This window comes from Bos grunniens, chromosome 12 (assembly GCF_055505025.1).
Source record: "Bos grunniens cultivar Pamir isolate PY7600 chromosome 12, Bosgru_T2T1.0, whole genome shotgun sequence".
Lineage (NCBI taxonomy): Eukaryota > Metazoa > Chordata > Mammalia > Artiodactyla > Bovidae > Bos > Bos grunniens.
The window spans coordinates 78804462-78826449 of record NC_141176.1 but is presented as its reverse complement, the minus strand read 5'-3'; the positions used below and the strand labels follow the sequence as shown (position 1 = coordinate 78826449).

At 42.3% G+C, this 21988-nt stretch overlaps 1 protein-coding gene across 1 annotated transcript in view; it reads left to right on the top strand.

Moving 5' to 3' along the window:
* Positions 1–21988, top strand: part of LOC147361955 (ATP-binding cassette sub-family C member 4-like) — a 215456-nt gene that overhangs the window by 119928 nt on the left and 73540 nt on the right. The window contains exons 21-25 of the mRNA XM_086330262.1: positions 522–672; positions 10782–10901; positions 14003–14113; positions 15282–15382; positions 16278–16469. Coding sequence (XP_086186388.1) covers positions 522–672; positions 10782–10901; positions 14003–14113; positions 15282–15382; positions 16278–16469 — 675 coding nt within the window. The remainder of the gene's footprint in view (positions 1–521; positions 673–10781; positions 10902–14002; positions 14114–15281; positions 15383–16277; positions 16470–21988) is intronic.

Below are 21988 nucleotides of genomic sequence, written 5' to 3'. Positions count from 1 at the left end.
GCACTAAGTAAATATTAACTATGGATTGAAAACCAAAAAAGAGAAATCCTACTTCCAAAGATCAGCATTTGATTTTTTCCCTACTTTTCTGGACACTGAATTTATAATCAACCACTTCTATAACCTGACATGTATAGCTGAGGCTTCTGGATTCCTCATCTGTGATACCTGCTCGCTCATCTCTAGTAACACCTGTTGACTCCTGATAGTTTGGTATTCAAGTCTTTTTCCCTGGGAGTTTTAAATATTCTCTCATCTGTTAAATGTAGTAATGCCTGCCTCATAGGGCTACTGAGTGTATCAAAGGAGCTAATATCTGAAAAATTCTCCTCATAGTGTTTGACACATGCAATAAATACCACGAGAACCACACATTATTTTATTTCTTTGGATGGAAAAACATTCCTTATTATTCCAACACATCTTTTGGGAGAAGAGTTTAATCCTAATAAAACATAAAAGTTTATCTTTGGAAAAAATCCTTAACAAAGACACCTCTGTATCTGTTTTCACTGTTTCAGGCTTTTTCACTTGTGATTGGTGTAGTAGGCGTGATGGTGGCAGTGATTCCTTGGATTGCAATACCCATGATTCCCCTTGGCATCGCTTTCTTTTTTCTCCAGCGATATTTCTCAGAGACTTCACGAGATATTAAACGCCTGGAATGTGCAAGTGAGTATGGGACTTTCAGGTTGGTTTGGCAAAGTAGGCTGGCTTTCCTTTATGCCATTTCATTAGCCAGACCCCTGGAATCCTGCAGACTGTCTTCTGGAATTTCTCACTATGTTAACGTTAGGTAATTGAATATTATGGGCCCTGTTCAGTGTGGCCCTTAAGGTGGCAGGTCAGCTGTAGCTTTGTATTTTAGCACAAAGGTGAGTTTGCCCTACCACATCCTGATTCCAGGGAACTGTTTATCTCCTGCTTCTTAGACATTCCAGATCCACTGTCTTTCTGGGTGGAATCCTTGGGAAGAGTAGATTTTGCAGGCACTTGGGGTTCATCACTGGCTTTAAAAGAAAGCTGCATCCTAACTATCAGAGACAATCTGGCATCTCTCCATTTCACAGACAGGAAGGCTGAGGCACCGGATACCAACTTGTTCAAGGGCAGGTTCCCAGTTGGCACTAGTGGTAAAGAACCTACTTGCCAATGCAGGAGACATGAGAGATACAGGTTCAATCCCTGGGTCAGAAAGATCTCCTGGAGAAGGAAATGGGAACCCACTACAATATTTTTGCCTGGAGAATCCCCTGGACAGAGGAGCCTGATGGGCTACAGTCAATGAGGTCTCACAGAGTCAGACACAACTGAGATTTAGCAGCAGCAGCAGGTGAATTTGAGGATCAGGACCATTTATGTCTTGTTCATGACATACTTCCTAATACAGCAGCCACTCTATAAATACTTTTATTAAAAATAAAATATTTCATTACACTGGAATGAATATACAAGAGAAATAGGGGAATTTTCTTGCCCAAGAGTTACTAGAAATGACAAGGAAAGGAAAAGATTAGGAAAAGAAAAGGAGGTATCAGGAAATATACTTATATACCAGAAATGATACATTTTAAAAATACATTTTTTCATATACCTAAAAGATGGCAAGTAAGTTGCAGTTGTTAAATGTTTTAAAAAGCTAAGTGCTGTTATTTTCAGGTTTACTGTTTATCATCAGCAGTATTTGGGGTGAACACACTGTTTGTGTTCTACCATCCCAAAGGCTGTACATATAAATAATGCTGAAAATAATACCCTTAGAAAGATTATTTAGTAGGCATGCAGCCTAATATTCCATCTAACTTCATACCTTAGAATGATGGGGAACACATTTTATGACCACTCCTTGTGTTCTACAGATATTCACAGAGAATAGATTATATCAGAGCTTATCTCGTTAATGCACAAACATATTTCATCAATATTAAAAATCATAAGAAATCATAAGGAAAGTAGAATTGTTAAATGTATTTTTTAAAAGGTATAAGGACAATAGCCAAAGAGGAAGGAAGATGTTTGTATTGATATCACAAACCTTAACCATGGATAGTTACTACTGAACTTTCCATAAACCAAGCTAAGAAGAGAAGTATATTGAATTCCATGGTTCTTAGTATCTAGTAGATACTAAGTGGGGGAAAAAAAATCTAATTTCATCAAAACAAAGGAGATTTTTAGTGTGATATTTGCATGTTTTGTTTTTAATAATAAATTCTTAAGAGGCATTTATCCTAAGTATTTGCATAATACAGAGTAGTTGTTGGTTTCATAAAAACTATAGAAAAATTTTTGGTCATCAGGAGAATCAGCTAAACTCCCATGAGTTTTGGTCTTAGAAGGTGTTTGAATGGGATGCACAACAGTAGAGTCCAGGTATGTATGATGTCCTGCTGATGTGAGTTGGTAGGATGGTAGGATACAGGGAGGCAGAAAAGGAAGTGAAGAGCTCCATCCAGGCTTCTGTAGACAAGGCCTCACACGTTTTATGATTTGAGGCTGCTCATGAAATGGAGTTGAGGTTCCCAGGTGGCACTAGTGATAAAGAATCCTCCTGCAATGCAGGAGATGCAAGAGACATGGGTTCAGTCCCTAGGTTGGGAAGATCCCTTAGAGTAGGAAGTGGCAGCCCACTCTGGTAATCTTGCCTGGCAAATTCTATGGACAGAGGAGCTTGATGGACTACAGTCCATGGGGTCACAAAGAGTCAGACACAACTGAGCACCATGAAATGGAGCCATTCAACAGTCTTGTTGCAAAGCAGGTCTCTGGTACATTCAAAGAGGAGTTGTTCCAGAAGGAACCTGTGACTAAGATTTATGCCTGGGGCCACTTCCCATCCATAATAAAAGAAAGATGGGCACTTCCTAAGGCTTTTTAAAGAGAAAGTACTGGATTTTTAAAATGTTTTTAGAAACCATCTCCAAGAAAGATAAATGCAAAAAAGGCAAAATGGTTGTCTGAGGAGGCCTTACAAATAGCTGAGAAAAGAAGAGAAGCTAAAGGCAAAGGAGCAAAGGAAAGATATATGCATTTGAATGCAGAGTTCCAAGAATAGCAAGGAGAGATACCAAGGAGAGAGCCTTCCTTCATGATCAATGCTAAGGAATAGAGGAAAACAATAGGATGGGAAAGACTAGAGATCTCTTCAAGAAAACTAGAGATACCAAGAGAATATTTCATGCAAAGATGAGCACAATAAAGGACAGAAATGGTATAGACCTAACAAAAGCAGAAGATATTAAGAAGAGTGGCAAGAATACACAGAAGACTGTACAAAAAAGGTCTTCATGACCCAGGTAACCACAATGGTGTGATCACTCACCTAGAGCCAGACATCCTGAAATGTGAAGTCAAGTGGGCCTTAGGAAGCATCACTAGAAAGAAAACTAGTGGAGGTGAAAGTATTCCAGTTGAGCTATTTCAAATTCTAAAAGATGATTCTGTGAAAGTGCTGAACTCAATATCCAACAAATTTGGAAAACTCAGCAGTGGCCACAGGAATGGAAAAGGTCAGTTTTCATTCCAACCCCAAAGAAAGGTAATGCCAAAGAATGTTCAAACTACCACACAATTGTACTCATCTCACACTCTAGCAAACTCGTGTGCAAAATTCTCCAAGCCAGGCTTCAGCAATATGTGAACTGTGAGCTTCCAGATGTTCAAGCTGGTTTTAGAAAAGGCAGAGGAACCAGAGATGAAATTGCCAACATCCGGTGGATCATCGAAAAGCAAGAAATTTTCAAAAAAACATCTGCTTTATTGACTGCACTAAAACCTCTGACTGTGTAGATCACAAGAAACTGTGGAAAATTCTGAAAGAGATGGGAATACCAGACCACCTGACCTGCCTCCTAAGAAATCTGTATGCAGGTCAAGAAGCAACAGTTAGAACTGGACATGGAAAAACAGACTGGTTCCAAATAGGGAAAAGTGTAGGTTAAGGCTGTATATTGTCACCTTGCTTATTTAACTTATATGCAGAGTACATTATACAAAATGCAGGGCTGGATGAACCACAAGCTGGAATTAAGATTGCTGAGAGAAATATCAATAACCTTAGATATGCAGATAACACCACCCTTATGGCAGAAAGTGAAGAAGAACTAAAGAGCCTCTTGGATGAAAGTGAAAGAAGAGAGTGAAAAAGTTGACTGAAAGCTCAACATTCAGAAAACTAAGATCATGGCATCTGATCCATTCACTTCATGGCAAATAGATAAGGAAACAATGGAAACAGTGGCTGACTTTATCTTTTTGGGCTCCAAAATCACTGCAGATGGTGACTGAAGCCATGAAATGAAAAGATGCTTACTCCTTGGAAGAAAAGTTATGATCAACCTAGACAGCATATTAAAAAGCAGAGACATTACTTTGCCAGCAAGGTCCGTCTAGTCAAGGCTATGATTTTTCCAGTAGTCATGTATGGATGTGAGAATTGGACTATGAAGAAAGCTGAGCACTGAAGAATTGATACTTTTGAACTGTGGTGTTTGAGAAGACTCTTGGGAGTCGCTTGGACAGCAAGGAGATGAAAGCAGTCAATCCTAAAGGAAATCAACACTGAATATTCATTGGAAAGACTGATGCTGAAGCTGAAACTCCAATACTTTGGTCACCTGATGCAAAGAACTGACTCATTGGAACAGACCCTGATACTTGAAAAGATTGAAGGCAGGAAGAGAAGGATATGACAGAGGATGAGATGGTTGGATGGCATCACCGACTTGATGTACATGGGTTTGAGCAAGCTCCAGGAATTGGTGATGGACAGGGCAGCCTGCAGAGAAGGCAATGGCACCCCACTCCAGTACTCTTGCCTGGAAAATCCCATGGATGGAGGAGCCTGGTAGGCTGCAGTCCATGGGGTCGCTAAGAGTCGGACACGACTGAGTGACTTCACTTTCAGTTTTCACTTTCATGCATTGGAGGAGGAAATGGCAACCCACTCCAGTGTTCTTACCTGGAGAATCCCAGGGACAGGGGAGCTTGGTGGGCTGCCGTCTGTGGGGTCACACAGAGTCAGACACGACTGAAGCGACTTAGCAGCACCAGGGCAGCCTGGCGTCCTGCAGTCCATGGGCTCACGAGGGATCAGACACGACTGAGTGGCTAAACTTAACTACTGGGTTTTCTCAGTGTTTGATCTGGAGAGTCTGAGAACTTTGGCCCCATCCCTATGGAATACTGGGATTTTTTTTTTTTTTTTTGCACCATAGTATGCTGCAAGAACATTAGACAGCAAAATATTCAATCCAGATACCCCCTCCTCCACACTCATTAGCAAATGTGGTGGCCAGTTAATCAGAATTGTTTATGTTCTCTCTCTAGATGGTGGTGGTGGGGGTCTGTGCCATAAATAATATCACTGTTTTCTTGAAACAGTAACTTATGATATGTCTAAGGTCACTGCTGAAGGCACCAGTAAAAACAGGGACACCCGACTGCTGTATTTAGAAGGCTTAAACTTGCTTCATCCTTGTGCTCTGAAGGACTACAGACATCTCGAGGTTTAATTTTAGATCCTACTGCCAAGCTGCCTCTGGAAGCTTAGGGTGACTTTTTTTTTTTTTTTTTTCAGCTTACTGACAAGTATATAGCTGCTTTTAATGGGTTTATTGGGTACATTTTTGCAAAAGTGAGCATAACAGCAGTCACAAAACAGTGCATAAAATCTGGATGGCATCTGGTTGCCTTTCTCTAGCCAACTCTTTTTGTTTGTTTTTAAAACTTTTAATTTTGTATTGGGGTATAGCCAAATAACAAGCAATGTTGTGATGGTTTCAAGTGAACAGTGAAGAGACTCAGCCATACATATATTTGTATCCATTCTCTCCCAAACTCCCCTCCCATCCAGGCTGTCACATAATATTCCATGTGCTGTACAAAATAGGTCCTTGTTGGTTATTTGTTTTAAATATAACAGTATGTACATGTCTATCCCAAACTCCCTAAGTATCCCTTCCTCCCATCCTTCACCCCAGAAACCGAAAGTTAGTTGTCTCAGTCTGTGAGTCTCTTTCTGTTTGTAAGTAAGTTCATTTATTTCATTTTTTAGATTACACATATAAGGGATGTCATATGATATTTCTCCCTCTCTGACATACTTAATTCAGTAAGTAATGACACTCTCTATCTATGTGGCTGAAAATGGCATTATTTCATTCTTTTTAATGGTCTAAATAACTCTTTGCATTTAGCAGTGCCTGAGTGATGAAGTCATATCCAAATTCTGTCTGAACATGTGCTGTGATCAACTAGTAATGTCTGTCTGCCACAGGCATTGCTGGCAGTAGGCTAGCACGTTTGTCATGTGTATTCAGACAGTGGATCTTCATGTCTGCTGTGTTAAGTGTTCTCATACTAGATTCCCAGGGACTTTATTCAACCTTAGGTGCTTAGTAAGATGTGCAGTAATGACTAAGGCTGTTGGATATTAGCTAAGGAAGATTTAGGGTTTTCTGAACATAAAGTCTGGAGAAAAATGTATTTAGTCACACATGGGCATCCCTAACCCTCATTATTCTCCCTCTGAGACATTGTGGTTGTGATTAAAAGCAAAACCTTGGGATTAAAACAGTTGGGTCTGACATCTGCTCTACCACTTAGGTGGGTTAATTTACTTAATCCTGGGCAGAGAGTGCTCTTAATCCCTCAGTCTCTGGATGTCTCATGAGGGTTTCTTGAGTCAGTGCTTGTCAAGTGCTTGCAGACTACTACCAAAGACTCCAGAACCTTGAACATGAAGGAACTCAGAACATAGTAACCACTAGCAGATCTCACACAGAGTGAATGATAACTTGCAGTGGGGCTGTCAGCCAAGGGTCCTTGCATATAGTTCTCTGCCCTCCCCCTGCCAGGGAAGATCTTCAGTCTTTGTGGGGTGTGTTCTGAAGAATCTTCAGGGTTGTGGACACACAGCTGTCAGTCATATGAAAGGTAGGGTTACACGTGTGTGTGACTGTGGAATGATGCCATGGTTTTTATAGGATAGTGAGCTCAATGTTTGTGGGAAAGAGGATATTTCACTGCCCAAGATAAGACCAGGGCCTTGACGTCACCGCTTCCCCTGTAGTCTTCTGTGGAGACCCTCCAGTTCACTCATCCTGGCATCCTGCTCAGCCCTAAGTGGGGTTTGAAAGAAGCAGGGTATATTTTCACTGGTTCTCATTCCTTTAGACCACTGTAACTGTTGGATATGAGGTGAGGTAGGTGATGGGGTCTTTGAGTTCCCTGGTGTTTAAACAAGGTGATTCAGGCTTCTAAAGTCGACCCCACACTACATCCCCCCTGGAGAGAATCAGCTGCACTTTGATCTCCTGATAGGGAAGCAGGTGAGGGAGACCACGCTGAAGAGTTCACTCCAGGACTCTCCCTGGGTGAACAGCCACATCCGCTTCCTTCTCAGAAGCCTTGTCTGTGATGAACAATGTTGATGTCACCTCATTTGCTCTGGAAACAAGAGCCTAGTTCTAGTGAGTTTTCTGTGCTCTTTGTAGTTGGACTCTTGGCATCCTCCTGACAGGGTGATGGGCCCAGAATTCACCTGCATCATCACTGTGAGCAGCCTGCTTCCTGACTGTTCTGCGGGTGGGTTGGGACACCTGCTGGGGCTGCAGAAAAGGCCTGTGCGGAGCTCCCAGCCTTTCTTTTTAGGAGCATGAGTTCAGTCTGTGTTCATGTTGCTCTTAAAAGTGCAAAGTTATAGGAAGCTAAAATAAAAAGTTAATAGGATGGACAGAGAGACCAATGTGGGTGCTGGAATAAGACCACAGACATCTAAGTATACAGTCCTAAACACCACCAAATCACTTCAGGCTCTTTGCCTAAATTAAGTACAAAGGGGAAATATTAGATCTTGTTCCGGATCAGAGGTTTTTATTTTTTATTTTTTCCAACACAGGTGAGGGACCCTAATAATTTTGGTTCCTGGTCAGATGTCCCAGATAGAAAGAACCCAGGACTGAGTGGATGGACAGATGGCCCCCAGCCCAGATTGTCCTCCCCCAGCCCAGGGCTTCCCACCCACTCTGAGCCCGTGTCTCACAGGAGGAATTCTGCTCTTTCCTGCTTGTAGAACCAGGGACGCAAAGCACAAGAGGTGGTTCTGTGTCTTTGCTCATTTGTACCCCAGGCCCCTCCCATACACACACACAGCTGCAGTGCCCATATGCTTGTCGATACTGACTGAACTGTCTGTCACCCAGATAGGCATTTGGTGGCCAGGCTAAAGAGTCAGGCCCTGAAAATAATTTTGAGTTTCCACTTTGATTCTTTTCCCCCCATCATTTAAAAAAGTTTCTGTATCCTCCTGTAAGATAAGTGACCCTAACTTCCTCAAAACATCCAGGTTTCACATAAAGGTCTTCTCTAGGAGAAGGCAATGGCACCCCACTCCAGTACTCTCGCCTGGAAAATCCCATGGGCAGAGGAGCCTGGTAGGCTGCAGTCCATGGGGTCGCTAAGAGTCTGACACAACTGAGCGACTTCACTTTCACTTTTCACTTTCATGCATTGGGGAAGGAAATGGCAACCCACTCCAGTGTTCTTGCCTGGGGAATCCCAGGGATGGGGGAGCCTGGTGGGCTGCCGTCTGTGGGGTCACACAGAGTCAGACACGACTGAAGCGACTTAGCAGCAGCAGCTAGGAGATACACAGGTAACAAAGTGATGTCAGTATTTTCTGCTGATAAAGCACAAGTTATCATGCATCCCAGACAGAGGTCACAGGCTCACTATCTGCCCCTGACAACAGCAAGTTACAGCCTTGTTAACGGTGGGGAATGAGGACTGTAAGCATCCTCCCTGCCCAGCAGCCTGCAGCCCACGTATCCTTGATGGGCAGAAGCCTGACCCTGGTGCTTGTGGTCAGTGTGCTCTTAAAGAAGATGGAAGGAAATGAATGGGCAGTTATGTAACACCCAACCCCAAACCTACATGAAGTCACTTGAAGAGCATGGACACTAAGGCCACTGTAAGATTCTAAAAGGGTGATGTGAGTGTCACACGTCACAATGTCCTCCAAACACCAGGATGCTTGTCCAGCAGGCAAATATAGAAACATCAATCAGGTTCCCCAAGTGGAAGTCAAAACCATTCAAAGGCTCCTTGTCTGCCGGGTCCTGTGGGCACAAGGGCGGTGCAGCACCAGGTGCTCCGTGACCTGCACAGAGGCTCCTGGCACAGGAGCAGGGGGAGGCCCAGGATGGGGGAGACCACAGACTGTCCCCTCCCCTTACTCATCTCGCCCTGTCCTGTTCCTGTCTCTGGTCCAGAGTTGGGGATGTACTGACTCTATCCCAGCCCTCAGGTGACTCATCTAAGGTGGAGACGGCACACAGGTAGCTCAACAAAATTCAGGGTGGTGAGGACTCTCATGGAGAATTAAATTTTGAAATGCTACTGACTCAAATATTAGTAGTAATTACTCAGTCATGGAAAAGAATGAAATGTTGCCACTTGCAGCAACATGGATGGACATAGAGGGATATTAGTCTTCATAAAGAAAGTAAGACAAAGACAAATACTATATGGTATCTCTTCTATGTAGAATCTAAAGAATAATATAAATGAATATATATACAAAACAGAAACAGAGACAGAAAGCAAACTTCAGTTACCATAGGGCAAAGAGGAAAGGAGTGACAAATTAAGAATATGGAATCAACAAGTACACACTACTATGCACTAAATAGGTAAGGAACATGAATTCACTGTACAGCTCAAGGAATTTTACTCACTATCTTATAATAGCCTATCTAGTGACAGTTCTAGCCTCACTTGTGCTCATGCTTAGTCACTCAATCATGGCCAACTCTTTCAATCCTATAGACCATACCCACCAGGCTCCACTGTCCATGGAATTCTCCAGGCAAGAATACTGGAGTGGGTTGCCTCTTCCTCCTCCATGGGATCTTCTCAACCCAGGGATCGAACCCACATCTCCTGTGTCTCCTACCTTGCAGGTGAATTATTTAACTGCTGAGCCATCCTATAATGGAATATAATCAGAAAAAAATAACTGCATCACTGTGAAACATATCATAATTAAACCACATATATATATATATATATATATGCTGCTGCTAAGTTGGTTCAGTCATGTCTGACTCTGTGGGACTCCATAGACGGCAGCCCACCAGGCCCCCCTGTCCCTGGGATCCTCCAGGCAAGAACACTGGAGTGGGTTGCCATTTCCTTCCCCAATGCATGAAAGTGAAAAGTGAAAGTGAAGTTGCTCAGTTGTGTCCGACTTAGCGACTCCATGGACTGTAGCCTACCAGGCTCCTCCATCCATGGGATTTTCCAGGCAAGAGTACTGGAGTGGGGTGCCATCGCCTTCTTCAATATATATATATATATATATATATATATATATATATATATATATTTATTATTTATTATTTTTATTTTTTTTAATTCGGAGGGGTGTATGCTGAGGAGGACCTTGATGAATGAGCTAGTAAAGAATGTCTTTATCTAAATCCAGATAAAGATAAATCTAGCTGTGATTTGAATTTGGTATAAAAAAAAAAGGGGGGGTTCAAATACAACCTTTCATTTCCAGGTTGTTAAAGTGAAGGTTGGTGTGAGCAGAAATTTGAAGGTCATGTGGAGGATCCTCTCTGAAGGGGCATCATCCTTCCTCCCCCAGGCAGCCCTCCAGGAAGCCCTGAGGGTGCCCTTTGGTAGGATGTGTGACCACAGAGCATCAGAGGCTGTTGGCTTCCTCTGATCCAGCCTCCCTGACCTTCTCTGTCATGTGTCTGTCTCTACTTCCCCAGCACGGAGCCCAGTGTTTTCCCACTTAGCATCTTCTCTGCGGGGACTCTGGACCATCCGGGCGTACAAAGCTGAACAGAGTTTTCAGGAGCTGTTCGATGCACACCAGGACTTGCATTCAGGTCTGTAAGTTTCTGGAGATGATTTCAAAGGTTGCAGTGTTCTGCCTTCGGAGGCTTGACCTCCCTCCCAGGTGGCCTGGCTGACCAGCACTTTCCTGTGCCACCCCATGGCCCTCTGTGCACACCTGCCTCCCCCACCCCTTCCTCTCACCAACTCCTGTGTGCGCCCCTCTTCCCTTTCACCCCCTGCTTGCCTCCCCTGACTGGCTTGTATTGTTTGTCCATCACCGTGTCCTGTGGTTTTCTGTCTCTTTAGGGCAGGAGTCAGCAAACATTTCTTTTTTTTTTTTTTGCAACAAGCCAGCTGTCCCAGCACCCAGCTCTGTGCTGTCCTGGGTCTGCTGTAACTTCTCAAGTTTCCTGTTGTAGCACAAAGGACACCAAAGGTAATACATCAGCAAATGGCCATGCCTGTGATCCATTAAAACTTCATTTATGGAACTAGGTGGTGGCCATTCTTGGCCCCCAGGATGTAGTCATCGACTCTCTTTTCAAAGCATGTCAAACCTGACTGAGGAATATAATTTCCTGATTATCATATTTTCTGTTATCTCCATGTATATTATTCTTTGTATCAGTGAAGATTTGTTATAGGTAGAAATTTCAGAAGCAGGGCAAAGGCTTATAGAGTTCTGCCAAGAGAACACACTGGTCATAGCAAACAGCCCTTCCAACAACACAAAAGAAGACTCTACACATGGACATCACCAGATGGTCAACAGTGAAATCAGATTGATTATATTATTTGCAGCCAAAATGGAGAAGCTCTATACAGTCAGCAAAAACAAGACCGGGAGCTGACTGTGGCTCAGATTATGAACTTCATATTGCCAAATTCAGACTTAAATTGAAGAAAGTAGGGAAAACCACTAGACTATTCAGGTATGAAATAAATCAAATCCCTTATGACTATACAGTGGAAGAGAGAAATAGATTTAAGGGACTAGATCTGATAGAGTGCCTGACGGTCTATGCACAGAGGTTCGTGACATTGTACAGGAGACAGGGATCAAGACCATCCCCAAGAAAAAGAAATGCAAAAAGGCAAAATGGCTGCCTGAGGAGGCCTTACAAATAGCTGTGAAAAGAAGAGAAGTGAAAAGCAAAGGAGAAAAGGAAAGATATACCCGTTTGAATGCAGAGTTCCAAAGAATAGCAAGGAGAGCTAAGAAAGCTTTCCTCAGTGATTAGTGCAAAGAAATGGAGGAAAACAATAGAATGGGAAAGACTAGAGATCTCCTCAAGAAAATTAGAGATACCAAGGGAACATTTCATGCAAAGATGTGCTCAATAAAGGACAGAAATGATACAGACCTAACAGAAGCAGAAGATATTAAGAAGAGGTGGCAAGAATACATAGAAGACTGTACAAAAAAGATCTTCATGACTTAGATAATCACAATGGTGTGATCACTCACCTAGAGCCAGACATCCTGGAATGTGAAGTCAAGTGGGCCTTAGGAAGCATCACTACTAACAAAGCTCATGGAGATGATGGAATTCCAGTTGAGCTATTTCAAATCCCGAAAGATGATGCTGTGAAAGTGCTGCACTCAATATGCCAGCAAATTTGGAAAACTCAGCAGTGGCCACAGAACAGGAAAAGGTCAGTTTTCATTCAAATCCCAAAGAAAGGCAATGCCAAAGAATGCTCAAACTACCACACAATTGCACTCATCTCACACGCTAGTAAAGTAATGCTCAAAATTCTCCAAGCCAGGCTTCAGCACAATAACCTCAGACATGCAGATGACACCATTCTTATGGCAGAAAGTGAAGAAAAACTAAACAGCTTCTTGATGAAAGCGAAATAGGAGAGTGAAGAAGATGGCTTAAAACTCAGCAGTCACAAAACTAGAATCATGGCATCTGGTCCCATCACTTCATGGGAAATAGATGGGAAAACAGTGGAAACAGTGGCTGACTTTTTTTTCTGGGCTCCAAAATCACTGCAGATGGTGATTGCAGCCATGAAATTAAAAAACACTTACTCCTTGGAAGGAAAGTTATGGCCAACCTACATAGCATATTAGAAAGCAGAGACATAACTTTGTCAACAAAGGTCCGTCTAGTCAAGGCTATGGTTTTTCTAGTAGTCAGATATGGATGTGAGAGTTAGACTATAAAGAAAGCTGAGTGCTTAAGAATTGATGGTTTTGAACTGTGGTGTTGGAGAAGACTCTTGAGAGTGCCTTGTACTGCAAGGAGATCCAACCAGTCCATCCTAAAGGAGATCAGTCCTGGGTGTTCATTGGAAGGACTGATGTTGTAGCTGAAACTCCGGTAGTTTGGCCACCTCATGTGAAGAGTTGACTCATTGGAAAAGACCCTGATGCTGGGAAAGATTGAAGGCAGGAGGAGAAGGGGATGACATAGGATGAGATGGTTGGATGGTATCACCGACTCAATGGACATGAGTTTGAGCAAACTCTGGGAGTTGGTGAAGGACAGGGAGGCCTGGTGTGCTGCGATTCATGGGGTTGCAAAGAGTCGGAGATGATTGAGAGAATGAACTGAACTGAGAAATTTCAGAATTTAAGTCTATAAAATCCTGGTCTGTATCTTCAATCTGTGTTGTATTTTTAAGATAAAACAGCATTTTAAAAGTCATATACAGGTTCTGTTAGCTGATGGTTATTTACACACTGGCTGTGAAGAGTAAACACTGTGCAGGGCACTGTAGGAATTGCAGAAGGTGCTGGAAACAGTGTGAGCTGTGCTTTCTGCTATCAGAGAGCTGGGAATAGTCAACACGTGAGAGGGTGATCTTTAGGTTGAGGCCCAGCACTGCAGGAAATGCACTGATGAGACTGTTTTTCCATCTTCTTTTTTACGATGAAATTTCTGTTTATAACTGGTGGATTGAATTGTTCAGTGCATGCTTCCCACAGAGCCCCTGGACTGATTCCTGTGTGTGTCAAATTTTGTCATGTCAAAATGTAGCTTTCTGGACTCTTTGGGCTCTTAGGTGTATAACTTTGCTCTCCTACTTGTGTAAAAATCTTCTGTTGCTCAACTGAACAAAATGCTCTTTCTCATTTGAAGCAGCTAACATGGCTGTTCTACTGATTTATTATACTTATTATGGTTCATAAATGCAGAGGCGTGGTTCCTGCTTTTGACGACGTCCCGATGGCTTGCTGTGTATCTAGATGTCATCTGTGCCATCTTCGTCACTGTTGTTGCCTTTGTGTCCGTGATTCTTGCAGATGGTAAGTATAGATGTGAGTAACTACTTACGATATGAATACAGTTTATAGTTTCATTTACATGTATTAAATAAAGCTCTTGCTTTCTTGTCTAGTATATACTGTTTGGCTCTAATGAATTAGTGTTTGCGGTATAGGATTCCACTACATGGTCTACATGAAATTATTTGTGTCTCGATGAGACCTTTTTATCTCTTTCTTTGAATGGATTGAGGTCTATGCAATGTAGCAAGCTGACTTGCTGAACATTCCAGGTAGTGTTGGGAGGAGCAAACCAGGTTTACTCTTATATTAAGCTTTTGTCCAGTTAGCTTTAGGGCTACTTGAATCTCTTAGTTGCAGGTGCCTGATTCACTGAGGTGAGAAGTATTCTCTGTAGGAAAGAACAGTGTCCTCACTGCTGTGGTACCAGATAAGCAGGTGTTGGCATCTCTGCCATGAATTCACCATCTCTATTCCATAGTAACAGCACTGACAGAGAAGGCCATGGCACCCCACTCCAGTACTCTTGCCTGGAAAATCCCATGGACGGAGGAGCCTGGTGGACTGCAGTCCATGGGGTCGCACAGAGTTGGACATGACTGAGCGACTTCACTTTCACTTTTCACTTTCATGCATTGGAGAAGGAAATGGCAACCCACTCCAGTGTTCTTGCCTGGAGAATCCCAGGGACAGGGAAGCCTAGTGGGCTGCTGTCTATGGGGTCGCACAGAGTCAGACACGACTGAAGTGACTTAGCAGCAGCAACAGCACTGAATCAAAATCTTTAATAAGGAGCAATGAGAGTAGCAGCTGTTAGAACCCATTTTCTTGTTTTTCATGGTTTCAACTGCAGCTGCCTTGAATATGGAAAGTGAAATTTACAAAGTTTCTTGAAACCCTTATGATGAAAGGCAGAATAATGACATGATTCCTCACCTTTATAATGATGTCAAGTGTGTTAATTCTGTTGGGATTAATAAAATAATTTTTTAATCTTTTTGAATTCAAAGTGTTTTTTTTTTTTTTTCATTATATCATGGTCTCAATCAAGACATAGTAAAATTATGTGTCATATTATCATTATATACAAATGATTTAAATATTATAAAGGAGTCTTCTTTATAAAGTGACAGAAGGAGCTAGGTGAGTGGTAAGAACAGGCCTGACTTTATTCTCCTTTCTTATTTAGCTTTGACTCCTGGGGAGGATGGCCTGGTCCTATCTCTTGCCCTCACACTCATGGGGATGTTCCAGTGGTGCGTCAGGCAAAGGACCGAAGTTGAGAACCTGGTGATGTTTATTTTAACCTTCTTAGCCCTTTCAAGTCTCTTTGCCATTAAATGGCATAAAAGCAACTCTTATGTAAAATATTAAAGCTGTTATTTTTGCATCATAGCAAACAGAGTTTTTTTGTATCCTCCTCCATCTGGTTAAAGTCAGTGTAAAATAAAATCTATACATATTATCCTTAATCTTATGTATGTCATGTCAGCAGGTTTTATATTCATTATCAGCTGTCTTCAAGTGAAATACATGTCTCTTCATTATTATACTCTTTAGGTATAATGAAAGTAGGGGGAAGGTTCTGAACTTCTAGAGAGAATATATGCTAATTTCTTAGGAACTTGTTTATTTTTGTTTCTTAGTAGATAATCCCTCATTCTTGGTAAAATAATTCAGTATTTTGATGGTTTTTTGTTTGTCTAATTAATAGGTACACCTACTTCATTGTAGCATTTATTCTTGTATGTGTTGAACATCTGAATTTGCTAGTGTCCCTTCTTTCTGGTAGGATAAGCTGCTTCTCAGAATGGCCCTTCTTTCTGTAGCCACACATTACAGATTGGTGTCCATAAGTATTCTTTTCTTTAACAAAAGTCTCTTGTTTCTTTTATCCATATGTGAAAAGTAGATAAATAAAACTTTATCATTGAGTTCTATAATTCTTTTAGTTTTAATATGATGCTTAAGGATGAAATCCTAAATGAAAGTGTTAAAAGATGATGAACAAGTTTGGAAATCATCAAAGGCCTTATCAAACTCCTATTTCTGTCCTTTGGGAATGAGAAGATGTGAGATGTTTTAAACCGATTATGTATAAAAGCAGAACATCTCATTTACAATCTCGGAACACCTATAAACGAGACCCTCTGTCCTGACCCACATGATGTGATGTGTCTTTCAGATGATTTCAGTAGAAAGAGTGATGGAATATTTAGACCTTGAGAAAGAAGCTCCCTGGGAATACAAGGATCGTCCCCCGCCACCCTGGACTAATGAAGGAAGGATTTGGTTTAACTCTGTTAACTTCAGGCACACCTTAGATGGGCCTTGGGTATTGAAGAACCTGACCACAGTCATTGAATCAAGAAAAAAGGTTTGTTTAAGCCAGTAGTCTCTTTAAAATCTAGCTAAAGATTTAGCACCATATTTGTTCTTGGCTTCCTTGTTGCTGTGTCAGGAAACTCTCTGTTCCTCGTGGATGCATATTTAATAAGTTGCTTCAGTTGTGTCTGAGTCTTTGCGACCCCATGGACTATAGCCCATCAGGCTGCTCTGTCCATGGAATTCTCTAGGCAAGAATACTGGAGTGGGTTGCCATTTACTCCTCCAGGGGACCTTCCCAACCTAGTGGTTGAACCCACATTTCTTACTTCTCCTGAATTGGCAAGCAGGTTCTTTACCACTAGTGCCACCTGGGAAGTTGTGTAGTGACATGAGAAATGCATCATTCTTGGAAATTGACCACGGAAGGGGGATCCCAGCATTTCTTTGTGTTGTGAACTCGGTCATAATGGTTGGAGGGCTCTGGGCCCTGGAGCTGGAACTTAACCTGACCTGGGATACTGTATATTTTACCTGATTAATCATGAGGAGTCTTGGAAGTCAGCCCTGGCTCCCTGTCCCTAACTCTCCTATATCTCATTTCTTACCATCTTTTCTTTGTACTTCTGGAATCTTCCCTTCCTCTCATGATACCTTTCATTTGAAGCCTCCTCCTCTATCCCTTGGCCCTCCCACAGACTTGTCCTCCACTCACCCACACTTAGTTGTCATTCCCTTGCTGTCACCTACAGGCTGCTCCTTTCTTTAGCACAGATTTGATCCTTCCTGGCCTGGGTAAGATGATGCTCAGACCATAGTTCAGTCCCAGGTCCTCTCCAAACAGGGACTGTGTGGCCATCAGAGAAGAGCCCAGAACCGTGACTCAGTCAGGGCTGAGGAACCAAAGCCCCCCATGGAGGCAGGGTCCAGAGATTTGCTTAAAGTCGATGAAAGCAACCCAAAAGAAGCAGAGGAGGATCCATGTGGGAGAGGATAGGGAGGTTTGTGTCCTGGTCCTGCCAGCATCCATGTCTGCTGGTGATGTTCCTTTCATACTCAGCTTGGGTCCCTCAACTCAGACCAGGAGAAACTCTTGAAGAAGAGACTAAACCACAACAGACAAAGTAGCAGGAAGCTCTTCCCAATCCTACCTCGCCATTCTTGGGTCCTAACATTCCCACACCCTCTGCCCTCAGGTCCTGTGTAGATTCTCCCAGAGCAGCATGTCTTCCCTGCTTCCAGTGTGCACATGCTGCCCCTTCCCTTCTGTCACAAGGCTGGTGAAAAATCTCACTTTCTGAGTGAAAGTGTTACTCGCTCAGTCATGTCTGACTCTTTGCGACTCCATGGACCGTGTGTCCATGAAATTCTCCAGTCAAGATTATTGGAGTGGGTCTCCATTCACTTCTCCAGGGGATCTTTCCCACCCAGGAATCAAACCTGAGTCTCCCGTATTGCAGCCGGATTCTTTACCGTCTGAGCCACCAGGGAAGCCCCTTCATTTTCTGAGTTTATCCTAATATATATGCTTCTGTAAGATCCTTGATTTTTCATCAGCATTATATATATTCTTTAAAGATAGCATTTATGGTATACCCATGTTTATAGCAGTATTGTTCACCATAGCCAAAAGTTGGAAGCATTTCAAGTATTAATATATCTCAACAGATGAGTGGATAAACAAATACTTAAAATGTAGTACATCCCTACAATGAAATATTATTATTCAACCTTAAAAACAAAGAAAATTCTAATCTGTTGGTGAGCCTTGAGGACATCATGTTAGGTGAAATAAGCCAGAAACAAAAGGAATGAATACTATATGATTCCATGTATGAGAATCCTAGAGCAGTCAAGTTTATAAAGACAACAGTAGAATATATGTAGCCAGGGACTGGAGTGAGAGGGATGGGGAGCTGATGTTTAATGGGTACAGAATTTCAGTTTTACATAACAGGAAGTATTCTGGAGATTGATTGCACAAAAGTGTGAATGTACTTAACACTAAACTGTCCTCTTAAAAATTGTTCAATTCAGTTCAGTCACTCTGTCACTTCATTTCTAATGTGTTAGGAGATGATACTTAGGCAGTGTGTTCATGAAATGATTTCACTCCACTTGCATACATCCCAGGTTTCCTCTCCTGCTCACCTGTTCCAGCCCCTGACACTCCAGGACACCTCTTTGATGTTGGTTTTGATTGAAAGGCTGCTTTGGGGGACATAGGAGTGAGCTCGCCTAGCAAAAGTGGGGCTCTGTTCTCTTTCCATCATGTCCTCTTCTGTCCCCATTCCTGGAAATTAGAGTCAACAGGGAAGTGTAGTAGGCACCATACAGGTTTCTAATTCATGGGACAAATAACTAGTAAAAGTAAAGACCCAAAATAACATAAATAGAACCCTAGGCTTCCTGGTTATATTCCAAACACAGGCTGAGTTTTTCATTTAAATGATTTTGTGCTTGATTTGATTATTTTGGAGAGCGCTGGGTCATTTTAAAACATCTTCCAGCTCTCGAGGTAGATTGATTTTGTTATTTTCTTTTCTTGCTCAGAGCTATTACTTGCTTAATACCTTTTTACAGATGCTTACTATACCTTGCTATAATGTGCAAAATATTGCTGTCCTACATTTTCTCCTTTTTTAACATGTTATTTTTTCAGCAACCCCTCCTCTCACACTGGTCATCCCATTTGCCTGCTGGCTTCCTCATTCTTTGTGACTCAGACGGTGGTGTCAGGACCAGCAGCACCTGAATCACCTGGAACTTCTTAGAAATGCAGAGTCTCAGGCTCACCCAGACCTCTTGATTCAGCATCACATTTGAACAACATCTTCCAGTAAAGTCCTTTCTCTCCCATGGACAAATTTTGATGAGTGATAACTTATGATTTCCAAGAACTGTAATTTGACAGTTTGAAATTGAGTGCATGAATCACCCAAACACCTATTGTGTCTGAACAGGAGGCTCTAGAATGTTCTGTGCCACTTACCCTACATATTTATTTGCTTTTATATTCTGGAAATCATGCCTTTACATTATAATCCAACTCTATGTTATTTCAATGCATTTATCTGCATCTTTTCCAGTGGAGTCTGTCTTCATCACAGGCAGTTTTCATCCTTCTTCCATCTTTCCCACAACAGCCTCCTGCAGGGGCTGGAGGGATTTCCCACAGGCTCAGCCCTGCCTGGACGTGAAGTAAGAGAGCCCAGTATAGCAGTATATGTGCAGCTCTTTCACTACCTGATGGTATCAAGAATAAGGCTTGCTGTTCCAAGCTGGGCACTAGGTCTATTTGGCCCATTTCCCAGGAACCATTGTCCTGCTTAGCTGCAGGTTTCTCTCCCAGCCCAGCTGTGGGTGCTGGTTCTTCCTGCTGACAGCCAGCCCACCTGATCTCAGGTACCTTTTCTTCTCTGTGATGTTGGCCATCTTGTCCAACTCACCACATTTTATGCATTCATATCTACATCATGCTTTAACTCTCTGGCAGTAAGATTTCTATGGTAGGCCTGTTCCTTTAACTGCAACTACATAAAGAAGGCTGAGCACCAAAGAATCGATGCTTTCAAACTGTGGTGATGGAGAAGATTCTTGAGAGTTTCTGGGACAGCAAGGAGATCAAACCAGTCAATCCTGAAGGAAATCAACCCTGAATATTCATTGGAAAGACTGATCCTGAAGCTCCAACACTTTGGCCATCTGATGCAAAGAGCCAACTCCTTGGAAAAGACCCTGATGCTGGGAAAGATTGAGGGCAAGAGGAGAATGGGGTGACAGAGGGTGAGATTATTAGATGGCATCATCGAGTCAATGAACATGAGTTTGAGCAAACTCTGGGAGAGAGTGAAGGACAAGGAAGTCTGGTGTGCTGCAGTCCATGGGTTCGCAGAGTCAGACACGACTTAGCAACTGAACAACAACACACCTCTCCCCACTTTCTGTTTGAGCTATACAGAGGGACATAATAAGGTGTCCATTCATCAGGGAGATAAGGAGACCATCAGCAAAATGAAAAAGAGGCTGACACATGTGGATTTGAGTCCCATGATGTGACTTAGGGGCTCTGCTATTTCAGGCAGACTAATTAATCTTATAAGCCTCAATCTTCTCATTTGCAAAATGGAAGTGATGGGACTTAACATCTAATTTTGTTCTTCAACTTAAACAAAACAAGATATGTTAAAAACCCAGCATGAAGACCAGAACACTGTAAATACTTGGGCAAAGAGAAATGGTTGTCATTTTCATAGGGATCTAAAATGACCTTAGGGGCTTCCCAGGTGGCACTAGTGGTAAAGAATGCACTTGCCAATGTAGGAAACATAAGAGACCAGGGTTTGATCCTTGGATGGGGCAGATCCCCTGAAGAAGAGCATGGCAACCCACTCCAGTATTCTTGCCTGGAGAGTCCCATGGACAGAGGAGCCTAAAGTGCTTCAGTCCGTAGGGTCGCAGAGTCAGACATTACTGAAGCAACTTAGCACATAGCACAAAATGACCTTAACTACTTATGCTGCATAAATTGTTGTCTGTCCTGTGAAAATAAGGGGTTGGCCATTTGCAATCATGTTTATAGCTATGGAATCCATCTGCCATATCTATTTCTCTGTCTAGCTTATCCTATACCTAAATAATATAGTACTAGATTATCCATTAATTTTTCCAGTCTGAGATAAAAACCTCAGCTCCCTATGAAAGCCTCTGTCTCAGGATACCACAGCTAATACAAATAATACAAGGGAAAATTCAATACAGATCTGGCATTTAGCACATACAGTTCACTTGAAGAAATAAGAAATAAGAAAATGCCTATACCGGCTTTGTAATATAGAAAGCAGTTATAATTTTTATAGGAGTTTAGAAAAGATGATATAACATCCATTAGAGTTGAGAGCAGTCCACATAAGGGAACAAGCGGAGTATTTCTGAGAAATTAGGCATGTGAAATACACTTAGTGACTTGCTAGGATTTCAGTAGGTAGAAACATTTGTCAAAGTCATTCCAGGAGGTGGGAACCAACATTAGCAAAGGCGTGGTACCCTGATTCAGTGAATGAAGAATTAGGCATCTGCAGAGCATTCAGGGAAAAGAACTACCAGGTGTATAACACACATATTCACACTCAACCCTCAAACTACCCAGAAAGCCCAAGGAGCTGACTTGTGGAGGTGAAGGATGGAGAAATTAGTGAGTGCAGTTTTGTAAGGGTGACTTCCTGGGGCACACATCAAGCATAAAGCTGGCCTTTGGGAGTTTAGTCTGAGAAGTGAGTGCACATGGAGCAGAGTGGGCAGATGCGGGAGGCAGAGAGCCAGTAGCTGTTTTACCTCCAGCAAGATGTCACGGGAAAGTTATTTCACCTTTTGGGATCAAACTGATGTTGATTAAAACATAGTTATAACACACGGGTGTGTGAATGTGCAAGGAAGCTAGTAGGAGTAGGAAAAGGTATCATATTTCTGAGAGGTAGGCTGGCAGTACTTAACAACCTTCTCTAAAAATGTTCATACCTGGTTCTCAGCAATTCCACATCTGAGAGTTTATCTTCAGGAAATAATTAAGGT